The sequence below is a fragment of the Manis pentadactyla genome, chromosome 7 (assembly GCF_030020395.1).
Source record: "Manis pentadactyla isolate mManPen7 chromosome 7, mManPen7.hap1, whole genome shotgun sequence".
Taxonomy (NCBI): Eukaryota; Metazoa; Chordata; class Mammalia; order Pholidota; family Manidae; genus Manis; species Manis pentadactyla.
This window is the reverse complement of record NC_080025.1, coordinates 137642366-137660032: the sequence shown is the minus strand read 5'-3', so window position 1 is coordinate 137660032 and position 17667 is coordinate 137642366. Positions and strand designations below refer to the sequence as shown.

Here is a 17667-nt window from a genome sequence, read left to right as displayed (position 1 = left end):
TTGCGTACAGGGTTCCCATGTGAAGATGCAGCCTTACCAGGTGGGTAAGGAACATCACTTCCTGGCAGGGGCAGGAACCTCAGGATGTCTTGGGGACCTCAAGAAGAGGAATTCACCCAAATCTACAGGTACTGCAGGCAAAACCTGATGGCAAGTCTGGTTGGCTTTCTGACCTTGAGAGGCCTTTAAAAGCTCTATCTGAAATTCCTTATGAAAAGTTCCAGCAAAGCACATTTAAAAGAGCCTGTGCCATCAGTGGCTGTTCTTGCTGCACTTATGTAAATAATCAGGCCAACTGTTTCAAAGCTAAACTTTTTTTTTATTTTAAAAATGAGGGTAATTTTAGAAAGAAATAAAGAATTGTGTTTCAATAGTGCAGTTTTATCACTATTAGATACTAATACTGTTCATTGTAAAATAGACTAGATCCTGGATTCTAGTTTCCTCAAAGTATCTGGCTCTCCAAATGTTTCAGTTTTCTCCCGTCATTTCAATTAGAGTTTTACTATCTCTAGTCCACATATTCAACCATTCATTCTTAAGCTCCTTGTCAAGTTTGTTTCCTCCAGAACAAAAAATACAACTCCAGATGTTGCTCAGAAGAGGATTTCGGTCCACCCCGACGCTGATGAACACGCACATCTGCAGCCCCGCAACTTATTTGCCTCCTCCTTTTATGTGCCCTTGTCCATGTCTGCCTCTGCTACTACGGCTCCATGAGCCCTCCTCTCCTGGACAGACAGCAAGGAACTGCTGGACCCACAGGCAGGGACAACACCCCTACTCAGCAGGAAGCAGCTACAGAGGAGAGACCGACACTTTCCCTTAAAAGATTCCAAGGGTCCAGATTCCTTGGGGGGTGAATGAGGTGGGGCAGAGACATGGGACAAGCATCGTGATTAACTTTTCCCGCCTATGATGGAAAATGCTGAGATATAAACAGTATAGTAAGAACAGGAGGGACTTCATCTTAAGGCTAAGATTCCATTTTAAAAAGCAGAGAGTTGACATTTCAATTCTATGAGATAGATGCTACTTAGCTGATGAGGAAACTTAGGGTAAATAACTTGTTCAAGGCCATACATTCAGCTAGAAAGTGGCAGGACAGGGTTTAATCCAGGCAGTTTGACTCCAACATCTGTGTTCTTAGCTATTTGTAATTAGGATAACTATTACCAATCTGTAAAAATGAGAAAAACAAGAATATGGGGAAAAAAAACCCTATAATAATACATACTTGAAAGTCTGCTATAGAATGTCATAAAGCCTCTCTCATGTAATTGCTGTGTTTTTATGTTTCTGTATTGCTGGAACTGTTATAATTATAAATCCTTTTATCACTTAATAAAATAAATGAGATATTTTGGATTTAAAAAAAAAAAGCAGAGAGTTGAGAGGTAGGTTTCCTCGCACATTCTCTGGTAATCAGACGGTAGCCCAACAGCCTATCTTAAGGCAGGGCAGGCAACCTGAACTGATACGTTCCCACTTCTTTGGCCAAGCACTACAAAAGGACCTCCAATCTCTCAACCTTGCCCCTAGCTGCCTGCTCTAGTATGTCAATGACCTCTTGCTTTGCAGCCCTCAAAAAAATGATTCTCTGTCCCACACTATCTCCCTCCTTAGATTCCTGGGGAAAAAGGGATACTGTGTCTCAGAACACAAAGCTCAACTAGTACAGCAAAACTTCGCTTACCTTGGTCCTGACCTCACCCCTACCACTCGCTGCATACCCACCTTTTGAAAACAAGCTATTAATCATCTCCCTTTCCCCACCACAAAGCAAGATCTTCTTTCCCTTCTAAGGTTTCTTAGCTATTTTAGACTCTGAATCCAAAATTTCTCACTCATTGCAAAACCCCTTTACGAGGCCTCCCATGGGGATCCCCAAGAAAGGGTGCCAGAGACAGACTTAACTCCTGCTTCTTTCAGGCCATTAAGCGAACGCTCCTCAAGGCACCTGTTTTGACGCTACCTAACCCTAACAAACCTTTCTGCTCTTAACCAGCAAGAAGGGGTAAGTATTAGGGCTACTCGCGCAAGCAGCCAGGGGCTCCCTCCAGCCTGCTGCCTATTTGTCCAAACAACTCGACCTTGCAATAAAAGGCCAGCCCCTCTGCTTACAGGTCCTTGAGTCAGCTGCACTTCTTATCCCTAAAGCCCAAAAATTGCCCTCCACCAGCCCCGATAAGTACACGCCTCACACAACCTCTCTGGCTTTCTCAGCCACTGGGCTCTAACCCTTCTCTCCCCGGCCTGAGTCCAAGTCATACACTCTCAGCTTCCACAGCCCTCACCTTCTACCTCTCCTGGCCCCATTCGCCTTTATCACGCTGTTCTTCCTTCCCTGCTTAAGAAACCTATTTCAAAGATTTTTATGGGATCACATGGCAGCCATCTCCTGGGCAGCTACTTGAGAACACCTCCAAATGGCTTTTCTGCTTCAAAATACCAGAAAACCCCCTTCATCACCCCCTCTCAGCAGGAAGTAGCCAAGAAAAGAATGGCGCCCCATCTTCCTATACCCTTTTAGAGCCAGGAATGATAGAATCCGGACCTGAGTACCGCCTTTTGAATAAGCCCACCCACCACCTCAGAGAGACCTAGGTGTCATCTTCCCTAGGCTACAAGCATTCTCCAGAGGACACGTCAGCAGGCCACAAGCCCACCTTTCCCCTGACCCCTCCCCTCAAAAAGCCCTCTGAAAACCCTGGCCATAGAAAGCCGCTAGGCCTGTTAGAGACCCCTTTTCCTTTGTTCTGCTCACCAGAACAGAGAGGTCCCTCTCAGGTTCATCAATAAACCTGCTTGAACTGTGGAGTTCACATCCTTTCTTCCTTTCAATGAAGATATGAAAAAGTTTACTTTTTCTTTGAAAAAGACCAATTACCAAACATGTGGCCTCTGAACTCCCAGCCTCAGCTCTCAAAAACTCTCAGGCCCTTGGTTCAGTGGCGTTAGCTTGGACTGCGCTCAGGCCTCTCTCATTGCAACAGCCATGAATAAAGTCTTCTTTGCTTGTTTAACTTTGTCCAGGGAAAGTTTGGCTTCAGCAAAGGAAATCTTCTGACTGATCATTGGCTGACTACTAAATTGTACTAGTCCACGGATGTCCCCAAGGAAGCCAGGCTTAAAAACGTAAAAGGTAAAAATGAGTAGCAGAGAATTCTGTGGCCACACACAGCGGGGAATACAGATTCTGAAGAATTAGAGAAATTAATAAACAAATAAGCAACTAGTAAAACAAGAACAACAATAAATCCTGTGAGGGGTAAAGGAGGGATTTTATGCCAGCATTGTCATAATTTATTACCTAAAACGTCCAGTTTCCAACAAAAAATTAAGTCATGCTAAGAACCAGGAAACTGAGACAGGGACTGTGGGTTTAGGCAGAGTACATGAGGGCCTCCAGAAAAAAGCAAAGCATGATAATTACAGTCAGAACAGTGTAACAATGTGCAAAGACGTCCCTATTGAAACTCCGTGTTAAGCATTATGCAAAGTCAGAGTCACACTGATTCTCTAGGGTAAAGATACCAGACTAGGAATACAGACATTCTTCAGTGAAATCAGTTAAAACTCGAAAGGCCTGGAGCAACTTGGCCTGGAATGTTTGACTGTTTCCCAGATAAAGAAAAGTATCTCAGCATACCCCATGACTTCATTGTATCAATTAGATCATGACACTGTAAAATTTGCCTTAGCCTGCTAAAAGGCCCAGCTTATTTTTAACTGTACTTGTATGCTATTTTTCCTTTTCTAATGCCAATCAAGTAATCTGCAACCTGGGCAAAGGATTAATTTGGTAAGCAAGCCCAGCTATAAACAGCCCTGGAAGTTAAGAAGTAAGATTCTTAGCATACCCTAGCAAACAGGCAGCAGTCCAGCCCACCTGGGGGAAGGGCAGGCAGTCTTCATTGATATGCTCCCAGAGGGAAGCTGCTATCCTGAGAAAGAATCAGAGCAGCAACTTTCTTCTGTTACTCACCAAAAATGAGCATTCTGGGACCACTCAAGAAGTCTGCACCCCTAGCCCTTTACCCCATTCCTGAAAATCCTCAATCGTGCATAAAACTCCCAGACAATGACAGAACCACGGACTCTATTGTCCCCGCCAGGAGCTCTGTCCTCTCACTTTATCTCTAAATAAAAGCCTCTACCTTGCTCTCCTACCTTGAGTGTTTGCAAAGTTCATTCTTCAACTCCATGAACAAAAACCCTGGTATCGGCATCATGTAGATTAAGCACAGTATATCTATGACGTGGCAAAAGTGACAGCGTGGATATCGATCCTTGCTGCCAGTGACAAAAACTACTCACTCGTATGTGGGTCTGGTCTGGGACCATCCGTACAGGCTGTGCACGTCGTAGTGCCGCACCAGGGAGCCATCTGGCAGGACCTGCTGACTCTCCATGCACAGGGTCTTGCTGCTCAGGCCCGTGTCTCTGGACTCCAAGCCTGAGAGGAAACGCTGTTATTTCCTCAGCAACTTGGCCAGAACATTCACTGGAAATGCCCACTGTCTAGGTATTGATCTATTTCAGTCAACAACTTTGAAAGTGGTAACAGCTCCAATTGCAAGAATATTTTTGTCTACAAAATTAACATCCTGTTACTTTATAACTAAAGAAGGGTAAGGACAGGGTGTAGAGCAGAGAAAGGCGCACTTGTTTTTGTGCCAACCCTAACCTGTAAGACTGTTGTCAGCCCATATCAACAGTTAACTCCTTTATTGTTATGACTGTCTCCTCCACTAGATGGTAATGTTCTCAAGGGAATAGATCTGTTCCAATCAACTTTGTATCAATATCTCTAAATCTTTCTGATTTGTCAGTATTTGCCTGATACTCAAATATTAGGGGAGGAAGGAAGGGAGGGAGGAAGGAAGAAAGGGAGGGAAGGAAGGGAGGAGTTAGTGAGCAATAGACAGCATTATAGTGACCTAGACATCTCAAGACACTTAGATTCCAGGTTGTGTCCCACAAATTATGGGTACAGTGCTTTTAAGGAGAGTCACTTCTTTGCCTAGCTTCCTGTGAGGTGAGAAGGTTCAATTTCTTAGACATCTTTGATTGCAAAGTCCTATGCTTCTTTATTTCTATTTGTACCATGGGACAGCCAGGGAATTTCTTCATGAAGTGTCTGAACATGGGCAGAAAGGACACAGGGACTAGATTTTCATTCTCTCATGAAGAGAGAAAGAGAGAGAGAGGGTGTGTAGTGTGTATAATGTGTTGGGGTTATTTAAAGTTTTAGCAAGCAGTTCATAGTTACTAGCGTAATCAGATGTAACCATGCATGGCTTGGTTTCTTTCATTTCACATTTTTTCTGTTGCTATGTTTGATTAGTAAGTCATTTATTTACACTTATTCAAGGTTATCTCTTTGGGACTTTATGTCATGTTTAAGAGTACCTTCTCTCTGCAAAATTAGGCTTCACTTGAGGGGGAAACTTCCAGATGTTTTGAAAAGGGAAGTAATTTGATGAAGTAATCATTTTACATACATGGCATATAGGGTGGATTATTAAGAATTTCATCACTGCAGCCCCTGACGGATCCATTCACAAAGTTTGATGGCTCATTCATATCCTGCAATGAGTTAGCAAAAAAGATTCTGTGATGTCAGAGGCAGTATGGCCCTTGCTGGGGAGGACACTAACCTCACGGAGATGAACATACTGTTATTTAAACCCTCCCATCAGCTGGCTGTTTCAGTGACTCTGTTTAATGTCAGGCATTGACCCAAATGGGCTCTAAGAATTCACGTGGGTTTAGGGATAGTGGTAAACGTCTGGTTCACTTGGCATTTTAAAACTTGTGAAGAATTTTTTATAATGGCAAAAATGTTGAGATTATGCCAGATCCATAATCTAAGATCTCTTGATTCATCTCCTCACACAAGAAGCCCGTCTTTGCTTTTCTATGAGTGGATCACTCACTTTTTATCTGTGGCCAACTGGTACTATTATCTTTCCTTACTCTTTCTGAATCCAATACCTCGGACTGTCTGACATGAGCAGCATCAGCAGAACAAACACAGGGAGAAATGCCTCGCTTTCTACAGCAGATGTAGCCACCAGTAGGTGGCGCAGAAATAAAATCTGGAGTCAAATCACACTTGAGAGGATATATTACTTAAATGAAAGAAGGAGTGATTTCTGAGGTAAATGCTCACTTACTACTTCATTAATAGGAAAGTTAAAATTCTGTACATTGGACTAATAAACCAAGACATGTATTTTGGGAGCCATTTACTATTTTGAGTTTTTCAGCTCTCTATTTCCCTCTAGACTATTGCAGTTATCAGCATCTCAACTCCTCAGAGCTACACATCTCCCTGCTGTTTGCTTTTCTTGTTTGGGCTAGTCTCTGCCCTTTCAGTGTCTGCTCTGTGTCTACCTACCCTGAAAATAGTGGCCGGAGAAGTTCCAGGGCTGCCCCTGGGCTAACAGGTCTGTCTCTAGGTGAATTACAAGCTTCTGTCAGCCCGGCCCAGATCTGAGAAGCTCTTTAGAGCTGGCATAGACTATGCTTATTTAGGATTCCAGGCCACTGGACAGTCGGAAAGGAAACCGGGACACTGATATGCTTCCCATCGTTAGAAAAACACAAATAGAAGAGCCTTTGGCCACCCGGAAACTTCTCAAGATGAGTCTATATCAGCACCAGAGTGAACATTCACCTTTTCTCGGCTCACGCCTTGCCCGCCCCCAGTTCTGCCCCATTCCCTGGATGGGCTCTCAGGCTCTCTCGGTGTTGGCTTCTGGGTAGTTTGGCCAAAGAGATTGGAGGGTGGGAGCTCAGAGAACCAAGGCATCCGTCCCCTCTGACAGCATGTCCAGTGGGAGCATAACTCCGTGGGCTCGGACTTCTGCAGACATGTCCCTGGGCAGACCTGCAATTACCTCTGCTTCTCCTGCTGGTCCCAGCACCTCAGTTCTGGGACTGTACCCCTCCCTTTCATTCCCCCAGCCCTAGCTCCCTGCTTTGCTAGGCTGAATTGCCTCCCCATGTTTTGACGGCTAACGTTTCCAAGGAAAACCCGCCGAGGATGCACTTACAATCCACAACCCATCAAACTGCAAGCTCTTCTCTGGCTCTCGAGGGTTTCTGTACAGCTCTTCAATTTCCTTCTTCCACCACGCAGCTGTGCTATCACGCAAGAAGTCAGGAAAAGCAACATGGGCTTTGTACAGCTGCAAGAGTAACACATATTCTCGCGTTGGGTCTCAGTGCATCCAGGCAGGGGAGTCTGGGGACCAGGATGGGGAGACGAGCTGGCATTTTGCACAGCACTACCCTGCTCAGTGTCTGTACTGACCTTACTGCTGCAGCTGCAGAGCCTACTGTGGACACAGAGATCAGGGAAGTAGGGTTCAGTCTTTATTTTCTAATAACAGAAGGTTGGACAGTCTTAAATCCCTTTTTAACATGGGATTTATTTATCGGGCATTTAATCATATGAACTAGAAATTAACTGTCAATGTCCAAACAATATAACTTCAGAGATACAAATGCTTTTTCCACCCTGGCTGAATGAATGACACCGGTCAGCCTGGGGAACAGCTGGGGGGACGGGAAGGGGGTGCTAAATACCCAGGCTATGACATCAAGTGCCAAGATCAAGAACATTCCTCCTTTTAACTGGCTTGCATATTCTTTTGTATGTAGACGATTTATTAAGAGCCAGTCTGTTCATAACCTCTCCAGTGAAAATATTCTAGATGTTAGTTCATTACTTTTTAAGCAACATTAGATTTAAATAAAACAAAACCCACTGAAGGCACACATGTTGCAGGTACATCATTTATGACTTCCTTCTACATGTTTCCAGTTTACCTGCTTACAATAAGCACAACGTTTTCCATTTGAGGAACCCTTTCTGCCAAGAAATTGCCAGTTGATAAAAACATGCAACTTAGAGCTACTTAACAAAACTGTGGGATAAAACTCCTAAATATCCAGATATTTAGGGCAATGTAGACAAAAATCTATGTGTAATTATACCTTAACCTGGGTTTCATGGTCAAGGGATCCATCCACGTTCACATTGGGCAGATCTGGCCAAACCTAGAGAAAAGGCAGAAAAATTGAAACTCAAAAAGGCATGGCATACAGACCATGAGATGATTCTCCTGTTAGACTCCATTGACACGAATAAAATCCTGGAGGATCTTTGCAATTAATTAAGTTATAAAATCTGATATATGACATTCTGTTAGGTGAAAATAGGCTGGGGTCTTATCTAATTCCATAAGCTTCAAAATTTAATTTTTAAACTTAAAGAATAACGTTTCAAATGATTACTCAGCTCTCTGATATGACTATCATAGACCTATAACAAAATTCCCTTTATAAATAACAAATGTGATGTGTGACTGTAGAGAAATAAGATTGATGCTATTCACAATCCATAAACTTGACCTCATCTTTCAGCAGCATCATAACTTATTGGAGACCCAACGTGCAGCATTAAAAAATCCACACTGTCAACCCATTTCATCCATATCTAGAAGGATATTAACTCTATCCATGATGAATCATTCATTCAGCAAACACTTACTGAGCACTTACTACATGCCAGGCACCCCTCTGCAATCTGTGATACTGAGAGTTAAGTAAGAAAAGCCCTTGTTTTCTGAGTTCACTGATGGACTTTGACAGTGTGGTCCTATGCTGTCCTCTGAGGGCAACAGTAGAGGAAAAGGAATAAACAAGGAAAGCTACACTAGTCACTGAAGGCTTCAGAAGAGGGAATATTTGAGGTGGTCGTGAAGTGCAATTATCTGGCAATGCTCAAAGGCACAGTGCGCATGGCACGTACCAGAGCAGCGGCAAGGAGCAGCGCACCATCCCAGAGCAGTGTTTGAATCTGGGCTATAAGAGCTGCTGTCATCTGAGTCGGGAAGCTCGCCTAAAATCCTGTTGCTATGAATCAAACAGATGAGGACTGAGGCCACAAAAAGGAACTAAAGCAGACAAGAGAAGGTGGGAAATCTATAGGACTTATCAATTTAATTAGAGAGAGAGATTGATTGAGCATCACAGGTACAGGTTTGAAGTGTGGATGACCCGGGACATGGATCAGAGCCATTCTCACAGGAATATTTATGTTTGTTAAATGACCAGCTGGAATGCAGAATGGGTGGGGCATCAGAATATTTCCAGACAATAAAACAAACCTCACTGGTATTTTAGAGGATCAGATTTATAATCTTGGTCTTATTAACATTTATGGAGCTAATCGGCATCAGAAAGGTGATTTCTACTCAGTATAATTTATTAATTTCCTAAAATATTTTGCCAAGTTTTATTGAGAGCCCCTTCTAATCAAGACACTGTGGTATTGATTAATAATAGGCACTTCCTCCCAAGCCTTACCTTTCCCCAGACAATATCATTGCTGTCAGGCCATTTGATGAACACGTTGTTTTCCTGCCCTCTGGTGAATGTGAGATACTGGGTCTCATTGCCTGAAATGGCCGGATCCTGCAGGGAAGGGTTTAAAACAGCAAATGTGAAAAAAACATCCCCAAGAAAAGTCCTCTCCAGAATATTAACAATTCACAGAAAGAAATGCTGAACTTTAATACAAGAGCAGTTGAGAAGTAAAAGAACATGTTGATGTTTCTCTATAAAATTCTTGAGGAAAAAGGTAGACTAATGTTTGAAAACAGTTCCTGGAGATACACTAGGTTAATAAGACACTACCCTCCAGTGGAGAGAGCCAGTTTATGATGTTGCCACAGTGTAACAGCAATATTCCTTAAGGGCATGAAACTTACTTCTTCTATTCTGTGGCCCAACTTAATCTGTCCCAAGCAGCTTTTCCTCTCACCCACCCCATACCTGACCCAATCATTCTCTATAAGAGTAACCTATTTCACAATTTTCATATAAAATCATTAGTCTGAAATTATCTTTCCTTCATGTTTATTTATTGGCTATCTCCCTTCAACAGAATAAAATCCCTTTAAATAAAAAGACATTGTTTTCTTCATTAATTTAGGGTACATACACACACCCCTTTTACAACAGTGATTTTCAAGGACCCAGTTTTTAATTAATACTTGAATGAATGAATAAATAAAAGTCAGCAAGTAATCCTCTATTTTTTGGAATCTAGTGGGGAGGACCATTTGCAAGTAACTACTTCTGTGTTTATCAAGAGATAGCTTCCCATGTAAAATAATAAACTGGTGTCTGGGTCTTAATTCAGTTGTTTGTGAGTTTAAATGAGGAAAAATAAGTCACCTGAGCTTCACCATGCGGCGTGCTATGGCCCTTAAGAGGTTTTTGAACCACCAAACGTAAACAAGAGACTCGATAGAGCTGTTCCCTCCGAGGCAGAGCCTGAAACATGGGGCTTATTTTTTTTCTATGGTCACTGATTCAGCCTACAGTTCTTCTAACTCTACCAAGAGAACAGTAGTAATAAATTATATTCCAGTGACACTCAGCTATGAAAAATAAATATTGCAAAGTATTATCTTTTAAAAACCAGTTTTTTCATATGTCCTTTCCTCCTTTATTTATTTATTTAAAAAAATTTTTGGAATAACTATAGACTCACAGGAAGTTGCAAAAAATGTTTAGGGCAGGCTCATGTAGTCTTCCACTAGGTTTCCTTAATGGTACTATTTTTAAACCATGAACAGAAAACAAGGCCTAATCTTTCTAAATACCTACCAGAATGAGCATAAATCTCATGCCATTTTTCTTCATTTGCTCAATCAGGAGACCGAGGTTCTGAAAGCTGGGGCTGAGGGTGAAGTCCAGCTTTCGGTCCATGTAATCGATGTCTACGTGCTGGACATCCTATGGGGAGGAGCACGCAAGATGTTGGGGCTCCTGCAGCAGTGGCCTTCTGGGAACGTAAACGGCCCTGCCAAGCTCTTGCTGCCTGCTGACCCCAGCCCAGGCCCCTCCTAATTTATCTCATTGCTTCCCTAGACTGACTCCTCAATTCTGCTGATTGAAAGTGCTTTCTGCACAGAGCACCTGTCCCCATGCTGTTCCCTTAACTGGAATTCCCTCTCCTTCCCTCCCTCAATTCATGTCTTCTCTGCTCTTCAAATCTCAAACCCAGTGAGCCTATCAAAGTGCTAGTTGGATGTTCAAGGATAGAAAGAAAAGATTATATATATCTGGGGGTTTTCCCCTGACTGAATTTATTCATATTTAGAATTACATTATTTTATAGCTTTCTAGAATGTACACATTTCTGTCACCCCCATTTCATCTTCTTGAGGTGAGAACTTTGCCTTCCCTTTTCTCTACACAGTGCCGGAGCCCAGGTTTCTGCAGGTGACATTTACTCAATCCATGATGGCTGAATGGCTGACATTCAGTTGAAAAAAGAGATGCTTCCTTTTAGCCTGATGCCAATCTCCTGTATTGCCTTAGGACTAGGTTTGAGGGAGCAGAGACGTGTGCATAAGCCAAGTTTGGAAAAGAATGAACCAACATATTATTAACATTGACTGCCTTGGTGAAACGCATCTACAGGTTTTTTCATCTTTTAATTTTCCTATCTTTTCTAATTTACATTTAATAAGTATATAGTATAGGAGCATATAAAAAGAAAAAATAAATAAACCTCAATAAATGTTTCAAATTATCTCTGATGAGAACATCATTTAATTTTGTTCTCATCATTCAATCATTAATTGTCCTTCAGAATCTGAGGATTTGAACTGAAAGCAGAGAAAGAGAATGAGTGATGAGGATTCAATAATTCTAAGAGGAGAAAGAGCATGCCATTTGTGGAATCCGGTTGTTGACAGCAACTGACCTCCTGGGGTTTATCTATGGGATGAGGCTGTCATTATAGGATACATATATGGGCATATGTGTGTTTTAGAGAAAGTGAATATTTGATTTTAACTGTTTTTTTTCATATTGTCACTTTACATCCATCCTCTCCAGGAATAATCACATTATAATCTCCTAGAACTGTCATAATCTTGACATGATTCTCCTTTATAAATCCCCAGAGTCATGGCTTAAGCCCAGCCATGGCTACTGCAGGGTATTTCTGGCAAAAGGCATTACGAAACAATATCCTCCCATCACACTGTTAACTACTGAAGAATTTATGCAACTCTCAATTTTGAACACTTGATTTAAAAGGGTAGCATAAAGGGGCTCTCTTGTCCCCTTCTAGCGTGAGCCAGGAGCTCTGTCCTCTTACTGTCTCAATAAAAGCCTCTCCCTAGCTCTCCTAAAAAAATAAATAATAAAATAATAAAAGGGTAGCATGAAATAAACTTAAAAGGCAGTGTATTCCATGCAGGACTAGCTCCGCAGCAAGGGTCTTTATACTGAAGTAGCTATCAGTAACTTCTATGATGATGTTTTAAATCTATAATTAGCCACAGATTCCCATAACTAATTAAACCACAGGTTAAATGAGGGTTTCATACATAGGGAATCTGGGCTGCTATCATTGCATCATACAAATTGGAGATCTCGGTGTCACTCTGGTATCCATAGCGACTTAGCTGGAATCCCAAGGCCCAGTATGGAGTCATTGCTGGCCGACCAATCAACTAGAATAAAAGAGAAAAATGGATCCAGGTAAACTTGTTAGGGAAGAGAAGATGATTAGCTTTACCTGACGCAACTCGAGCACTTCTCAGTACCATTTGATCTAAGAGGCCTCTCTCAAGAAAACAAAATCAAGTAATTTATGTTGGGGATGCAGAATGATGGCATGTCTCCCCATATTCTAGAGCTTCCTTATTAGGAACCTGGAAATTCAGTGGTTATTACTGATTAGCAATTCTTAGAAAGCCTAGTTAGCAAATTAAGAGGTACATGGGGTAGCAATATGCCTTCATAGACCTCTAACATTAAAATCTGACTTTCAGGAAAGATAGCAATAATGTAGTAGGGACACCCAAGGACCATAGGGAAAAAACTGGCCTATTTTACTGCTAAGAACATGGTACTACTGAGTAAACATTTGATGGCCTATCAGTGGATAGAATTCCTTCTAACCTTGGTGTATTGCTGAGTCACAAGCTCAGGGGTTGGTCCCAAAACCATATAAAAGTCCAGAACCCCTCCTGTGGTGCGGTATGTCAAGGCAGGAGTGGGCTGGAATGTCACATCTGTAGAAAGACAGAAAGATGGGAGATAAGGAGCATCCTTAGAGGCATAAATCACCCAGACAGGGAATCTGCCCTAAAATTTGCTCTTTCTTTAATGTCCACCTTCTCTAGCAAGTCTCCTTTCTTGCGTGGAAATAACAGATGGATTTGCAGGTAACCCCCAATATAATCTCAATCGCAACATCTTATATCACTCTGTGAAAGGGAGTTAAGGTATCACAATAAAATAAGGTCATACAAGAGTAGGGTCACTGTTTAGTCAAAATTTGATCCCCCATACCTGGCCTAGAACTCTTAAGAAATCTTGAATGAATGAATGTCAATTTATTTGCCCCATTTCCCTTGCCCTTGAGTTTCTCTATTTCTATGAATATCCAGATCCCAAAAAAGTGGTTGCAGCCATTCATGGTGGTACATGGGGAATGTGCCTCTATCTTACCCATGGCATTGCTGTTCAGCAGGAGCACTCCATGGGCACTGCCATCCTCCTCCAGGCCCATGTAGTAGGGGTGGACGCCATAGGAGTTCTTCATGTACTGGGAGAGTCATGGGGGAGAGTAGGTGGTAATCAAAAAGAAAAAAACCTAAAAAATTGTTTCTGCACCATAACCCAAACAGCAAGTACCTACTCAACACTGAAGATTCAACACAACGTCATGCCCTTCATAAAGCCTTCCGTGACCCTCCCTTCCACCCAAGTAAAAAGCTAAGTGCCCTCCCTACTCCATGTCCTTCTTGTTTATTATTACATGATTCTATCATAGCATGGATTACACTGTGCCACCATTATTTATCATTTCTCTCTCTCTCTCACTAGCCTATAAGCCCCTGGAAAACAAAGATGTATCTGACACATAAAATGTATCCAACATATAGACTATACTAACTAAAAGTTTATGAAATAAAACCCATAGTTCATGGGAAAAAATGTCTATGTCTTTTTGGGACAGAAGACCTTAACATGTGACATATTTCATCCGAGAGCAGAATTTATCAGTAGAAGGTGAAGCTAATTAATAAGATACTAGATATGTACATGCAGATTGAAACAAATGTACATAGAAAGAAACAGATTGATAACCTCATTCTTCTGTGCTTACCGCTGGTGGCTCATCACGTGCAAACATTCCCCATGTGTACCAGCTTATGTTTCTTCTGAAAGTTGTGTGCTCAGTTTCCCCAAAGCCATAGATGTAAGCAGAGGGGAGGCGAGTGGAAATGGAAAGGAACATGTCATTGAAGGTGAAGCCAGGGAGCTGAGAGTCCCACCTGCAACACGGAGGCACACATCCATGCCGAGATGATCACAGAGCAACCACGGCATACATTTGGGAAGTCTAGCTGATTCAGAAGCCTTCTAAATGATTGCACTTGTGGACCCAGGTTCAAATACGGTGAGATGACCCAGGTCATAACCACGGCCATGACTCACTACCAAGGTCCTGTGTTTGCATTTTCATTCTGGAGTTTACAGGACTGAGAGCTCTTTTTCTGTCTTATGGCCTCCTTGAGGGCAAGGACCCTGTCTCACTCATCTCTTCATGTCTAGTTCTCACTGCCTGATGCATCAGTTTGAGTAATATATAAATAAATGAATCAGGTCAAAGCGAACTTTCCAGTTCATAACTGTGAAACTCTTAGAATGACTTTGCTGCATTGGCCAAAGAACCTCTTGCCAAAGAAGGCAACAGAGAGAAAGTCAGGCACATAGTCACAGAGAGACGAAGACTGTCCACATGTGCACATATGGTCTCTACTAGGCTGGGAACCTCAGCTCCAGACAGAAGCCAGACCTTCACTTCATTCCATTCAGCACCAGGACAAGATGAGAGATGACAACTCCTTTCTGCTTAATATTGTGAAAAAGTTTTAAGTCTACAGTGTCAACAGAAGCAAAGCCTGTAAGAAGCTGTTCTCTCTCCTTGGTAAAACCTGCCCCTCTCTCCTGACTCTTTTGGTACTTCCTAATGAGAGTATATCGCATTGATTTCTATCTCAGGTTATATGTTGTACTTATAAAACAGAGTTTTCTGCTCTACTAAACAGAAACCATGATTAAAACATGTATTTTTCTTTCTCTGAAATCAAGCAACAGTTTTTTTAAAACCATTGATTATTTTTTTGTTGAATTAGTGACTACTAGAAAATGAAATCCCCATTGAAATAGGGGGAAATAGATGTACTCTCTATTTAACAAACAAGTGCACACCTATTTGCATAGAGCCTCTAAGATTATTCTCTCACTTTCATTAATTAGAACCACTATAATTTAATTTAGAACCACTCTAAACCAGATAAACAGTGCTTACACCACAGCGTTGGAGCTCTTCCGTCGAATCTGGATCCCAAAAGGATTAGTCTGAAGGCTGACATCATACAGTCGGTTTTCAGGGGAGCCGGATGGAGAGGAAGGGGTGTTCAGAGGCACTGGGACTTCGTACCTTTTAGTAGCAGAATCATAGATCTGACAAGAAGGGAGAAGGAAACTTTCTGATGGAATCTCATACCTAAAATTCCTCATGCCAGCTCATATAATTCAGTTCCCATGTTTCCTGGCCAGGTTAAATCATATCAGGAGGCATCAAATATCCAAGAGCAAACAGATGGGAGGCCTGCCAGTACGGATCCTGAACTCCAGAAATGCCTCCGTGATAGCTATTCAAAGCCAGGCAGGGAGCTTCCTGTAAATAATTTGTGATTTAAGGGTATAGAATCTCACAAATCAAATGTGAGTGTGTGTTTGTGAGTGTGTGGTGTGAGAACATGTCATGCATATTATGTGTCTGTGTACGATTATGTGTGAGCTTGCTTATGTGTGTGTGTTAGAAATTAGAGAAGCCAGTTTTTATATGGAGTCTGAGACCTTCTTACTGGTTGAGCTCCCAGATGTTGCACCAGATGTTTCTCTATTCCTCAGGTTGTGCTTTTGTACCTAATACTTGTTCCTACCTACCTAACAGGCCTGACATGTGGGAGAAATGAGAGAAATAGAAGCATTCTGCAAGGTCGGAGAGTATTACCATTATGAGAAATTCTCGTGATATTAGCAGTCCACAGATTAAATTTAAGACAAGTTTTGTATAAGCCTTGTTTCTCCAAATTGTGTTTCTTGGACCAAAAGCAATAGTATTACCTGGCAACTAGGTACAGAATCTCAGGCCCCACCCAGACCATCTGAATCTGAATCTTCATTTACACAAGATCGCTAGGGTGAGTCATGACACACTACAGTGTGAAAAGGAATGCCTACATCTGAGCTGCCCCAGGCAGGGTCTACCAGCCACGTGCGGCCTTTTGCACTTAAAATGTGCTAGTATGAATTGAGACTCACTGTAAGTGCCAAATACACATCAAATTTTGAAGACTAAGTGTGATTAAAAGATTCTAAAATATCTCAATAAATATATTTGGATTACATGGTGAAGTGATAATAATTTAGCGTATTAGTTAAATAAATGCTATTAAAATTCATTTCACTTGATTTTTTCAAATACATTTTTTTGAATGTAGCTCTTAAATCATCTGTGGCTCCCATGACACTTCTTTTAGAGCAGAACAGAGGGTCTCAAAGTGTGGCCCCTGAACTTCACCTGGAAACCTGTCAGAAATGCATATTTTCAGGCTGGAAGCTCTGGGGCTAGGTTTTAACAAATTCTGCAGGCGATTCTGACACATGCTAATGTTTAAGAACAAATATCCCAGGGCCAAGTGGTCTTGGATGAAGGGTGGGCTCCCTGGGTCCTGACTTCCTGTGCCTCAGGGAAGGCTAGAGAAATCACTCGAGTGTCCCAAGTGAGTTAATGCCACTTCTGTGAGTTTAGCACAGCACAGACACATTTTCTTAAGGTCAAGCCGGCTCTCCTGTCTCCTAATGTGCTGACCTTCACCGCACTGGGCCTCAGTCCCTCACCATACAATGAGGATCTGGGTGAGGAGACATTCCAATGAGTCCCATCCCCATGGAGCTGTAGGTTAAGGATTCCGTGTCAATCAGAATCTGCAGCACGGGGACTACCTTGAACTGCAGCATGCTCTCTGTGTGGTAAGTCACATTCAGGCTGAGGAAGCTGATCTTTGCAGAGAGAGGGTCCGAGGCCGCCTTGGCTGCGGCAGGTAGGGGTGGTGCGCCCTGTGAGGGCGGCAGTGGTGCTGCCCAGGCAGCTTCAGGGGCCAGCACGTGGGTGAGGTCGGCGGTGATGCCCGTGGGTAGGTACTGAATGTTACTGGTCACATAGTTCGGGATGGTGTCATAGTAACAGGAGGGCACGCCAGGAACAGTTGTTTGCTGGGAAAGAGGAGGAATCTCAATCAGCCTCTAACACCACACTTTGAGGCTCTAATTCTGAAGTTCATTAACACAGGTCTGTTTCTTACACCATACCTGTTATTATGGGTTGAATTACATGTCCCCCAAAAGATGGTAAGTCCTAATCCCTGGTACCTATAAATGTGACCTTATTTGGAAATAGGGTCTTTGCAGATGATCAAGTTTCAATGAGGTCATCATGGTGGACCTAATGTGGTATGAAAGGTGTCCCAAAAAAAGGGG

The 17667-nt window shown here is 42.3% G+C and overlaps 1 protein-coding gene across 1 annotated transcript in view; it reads right to left on the bottom strand.

The window, feature by feature from the left end:
• LOC118932546 (probable maltase-glucoamylase 2) overlaps positions 1–17667 on the bottom strand; it is a 189158-nt gene that overhangs the window by 28866 nt on the left and 142625 nt on the right. Inside the window, exons 74-85 of the mRNA XM_036926117.2 lie at positions 17134–17403; positions 15428–15582; positions 14219–14387; positions 13558–13654; positions 13006–13118; positions 12429–12554; positions 10693–10821; positions 9385–9492; positions 8011–8073; positions 7065–7199; positions 5508–5592; positions 4321–4459 (exon numbers count right to left, since the gene is read on the bottom strand). Coding sequence (XP_036782012.2) covers positions 4321–4459; positions 5508–5592; positions 7065–7199; positions 8011–8073; positions 9385–9492; positions 10693–10821; positions 12429–12554; positions 13006–13118; positions 13558–13654; positions 14219–14387; positions 15428–15582; positions 17134–17403 — 1589 coding nt within the window. The remainder of the gene's footprint in view (positions 1–4320; positions 4460–5507; positions 5593–7064; positions 7200–8010; positions 8074–9384; positions 9493–10692; positions 10822–12428; positions 12555–13005; positions 13119–13557; positions 13655–14218; positions 14388–15427; positions 15583–17133; positions 17404–17667) is intronic.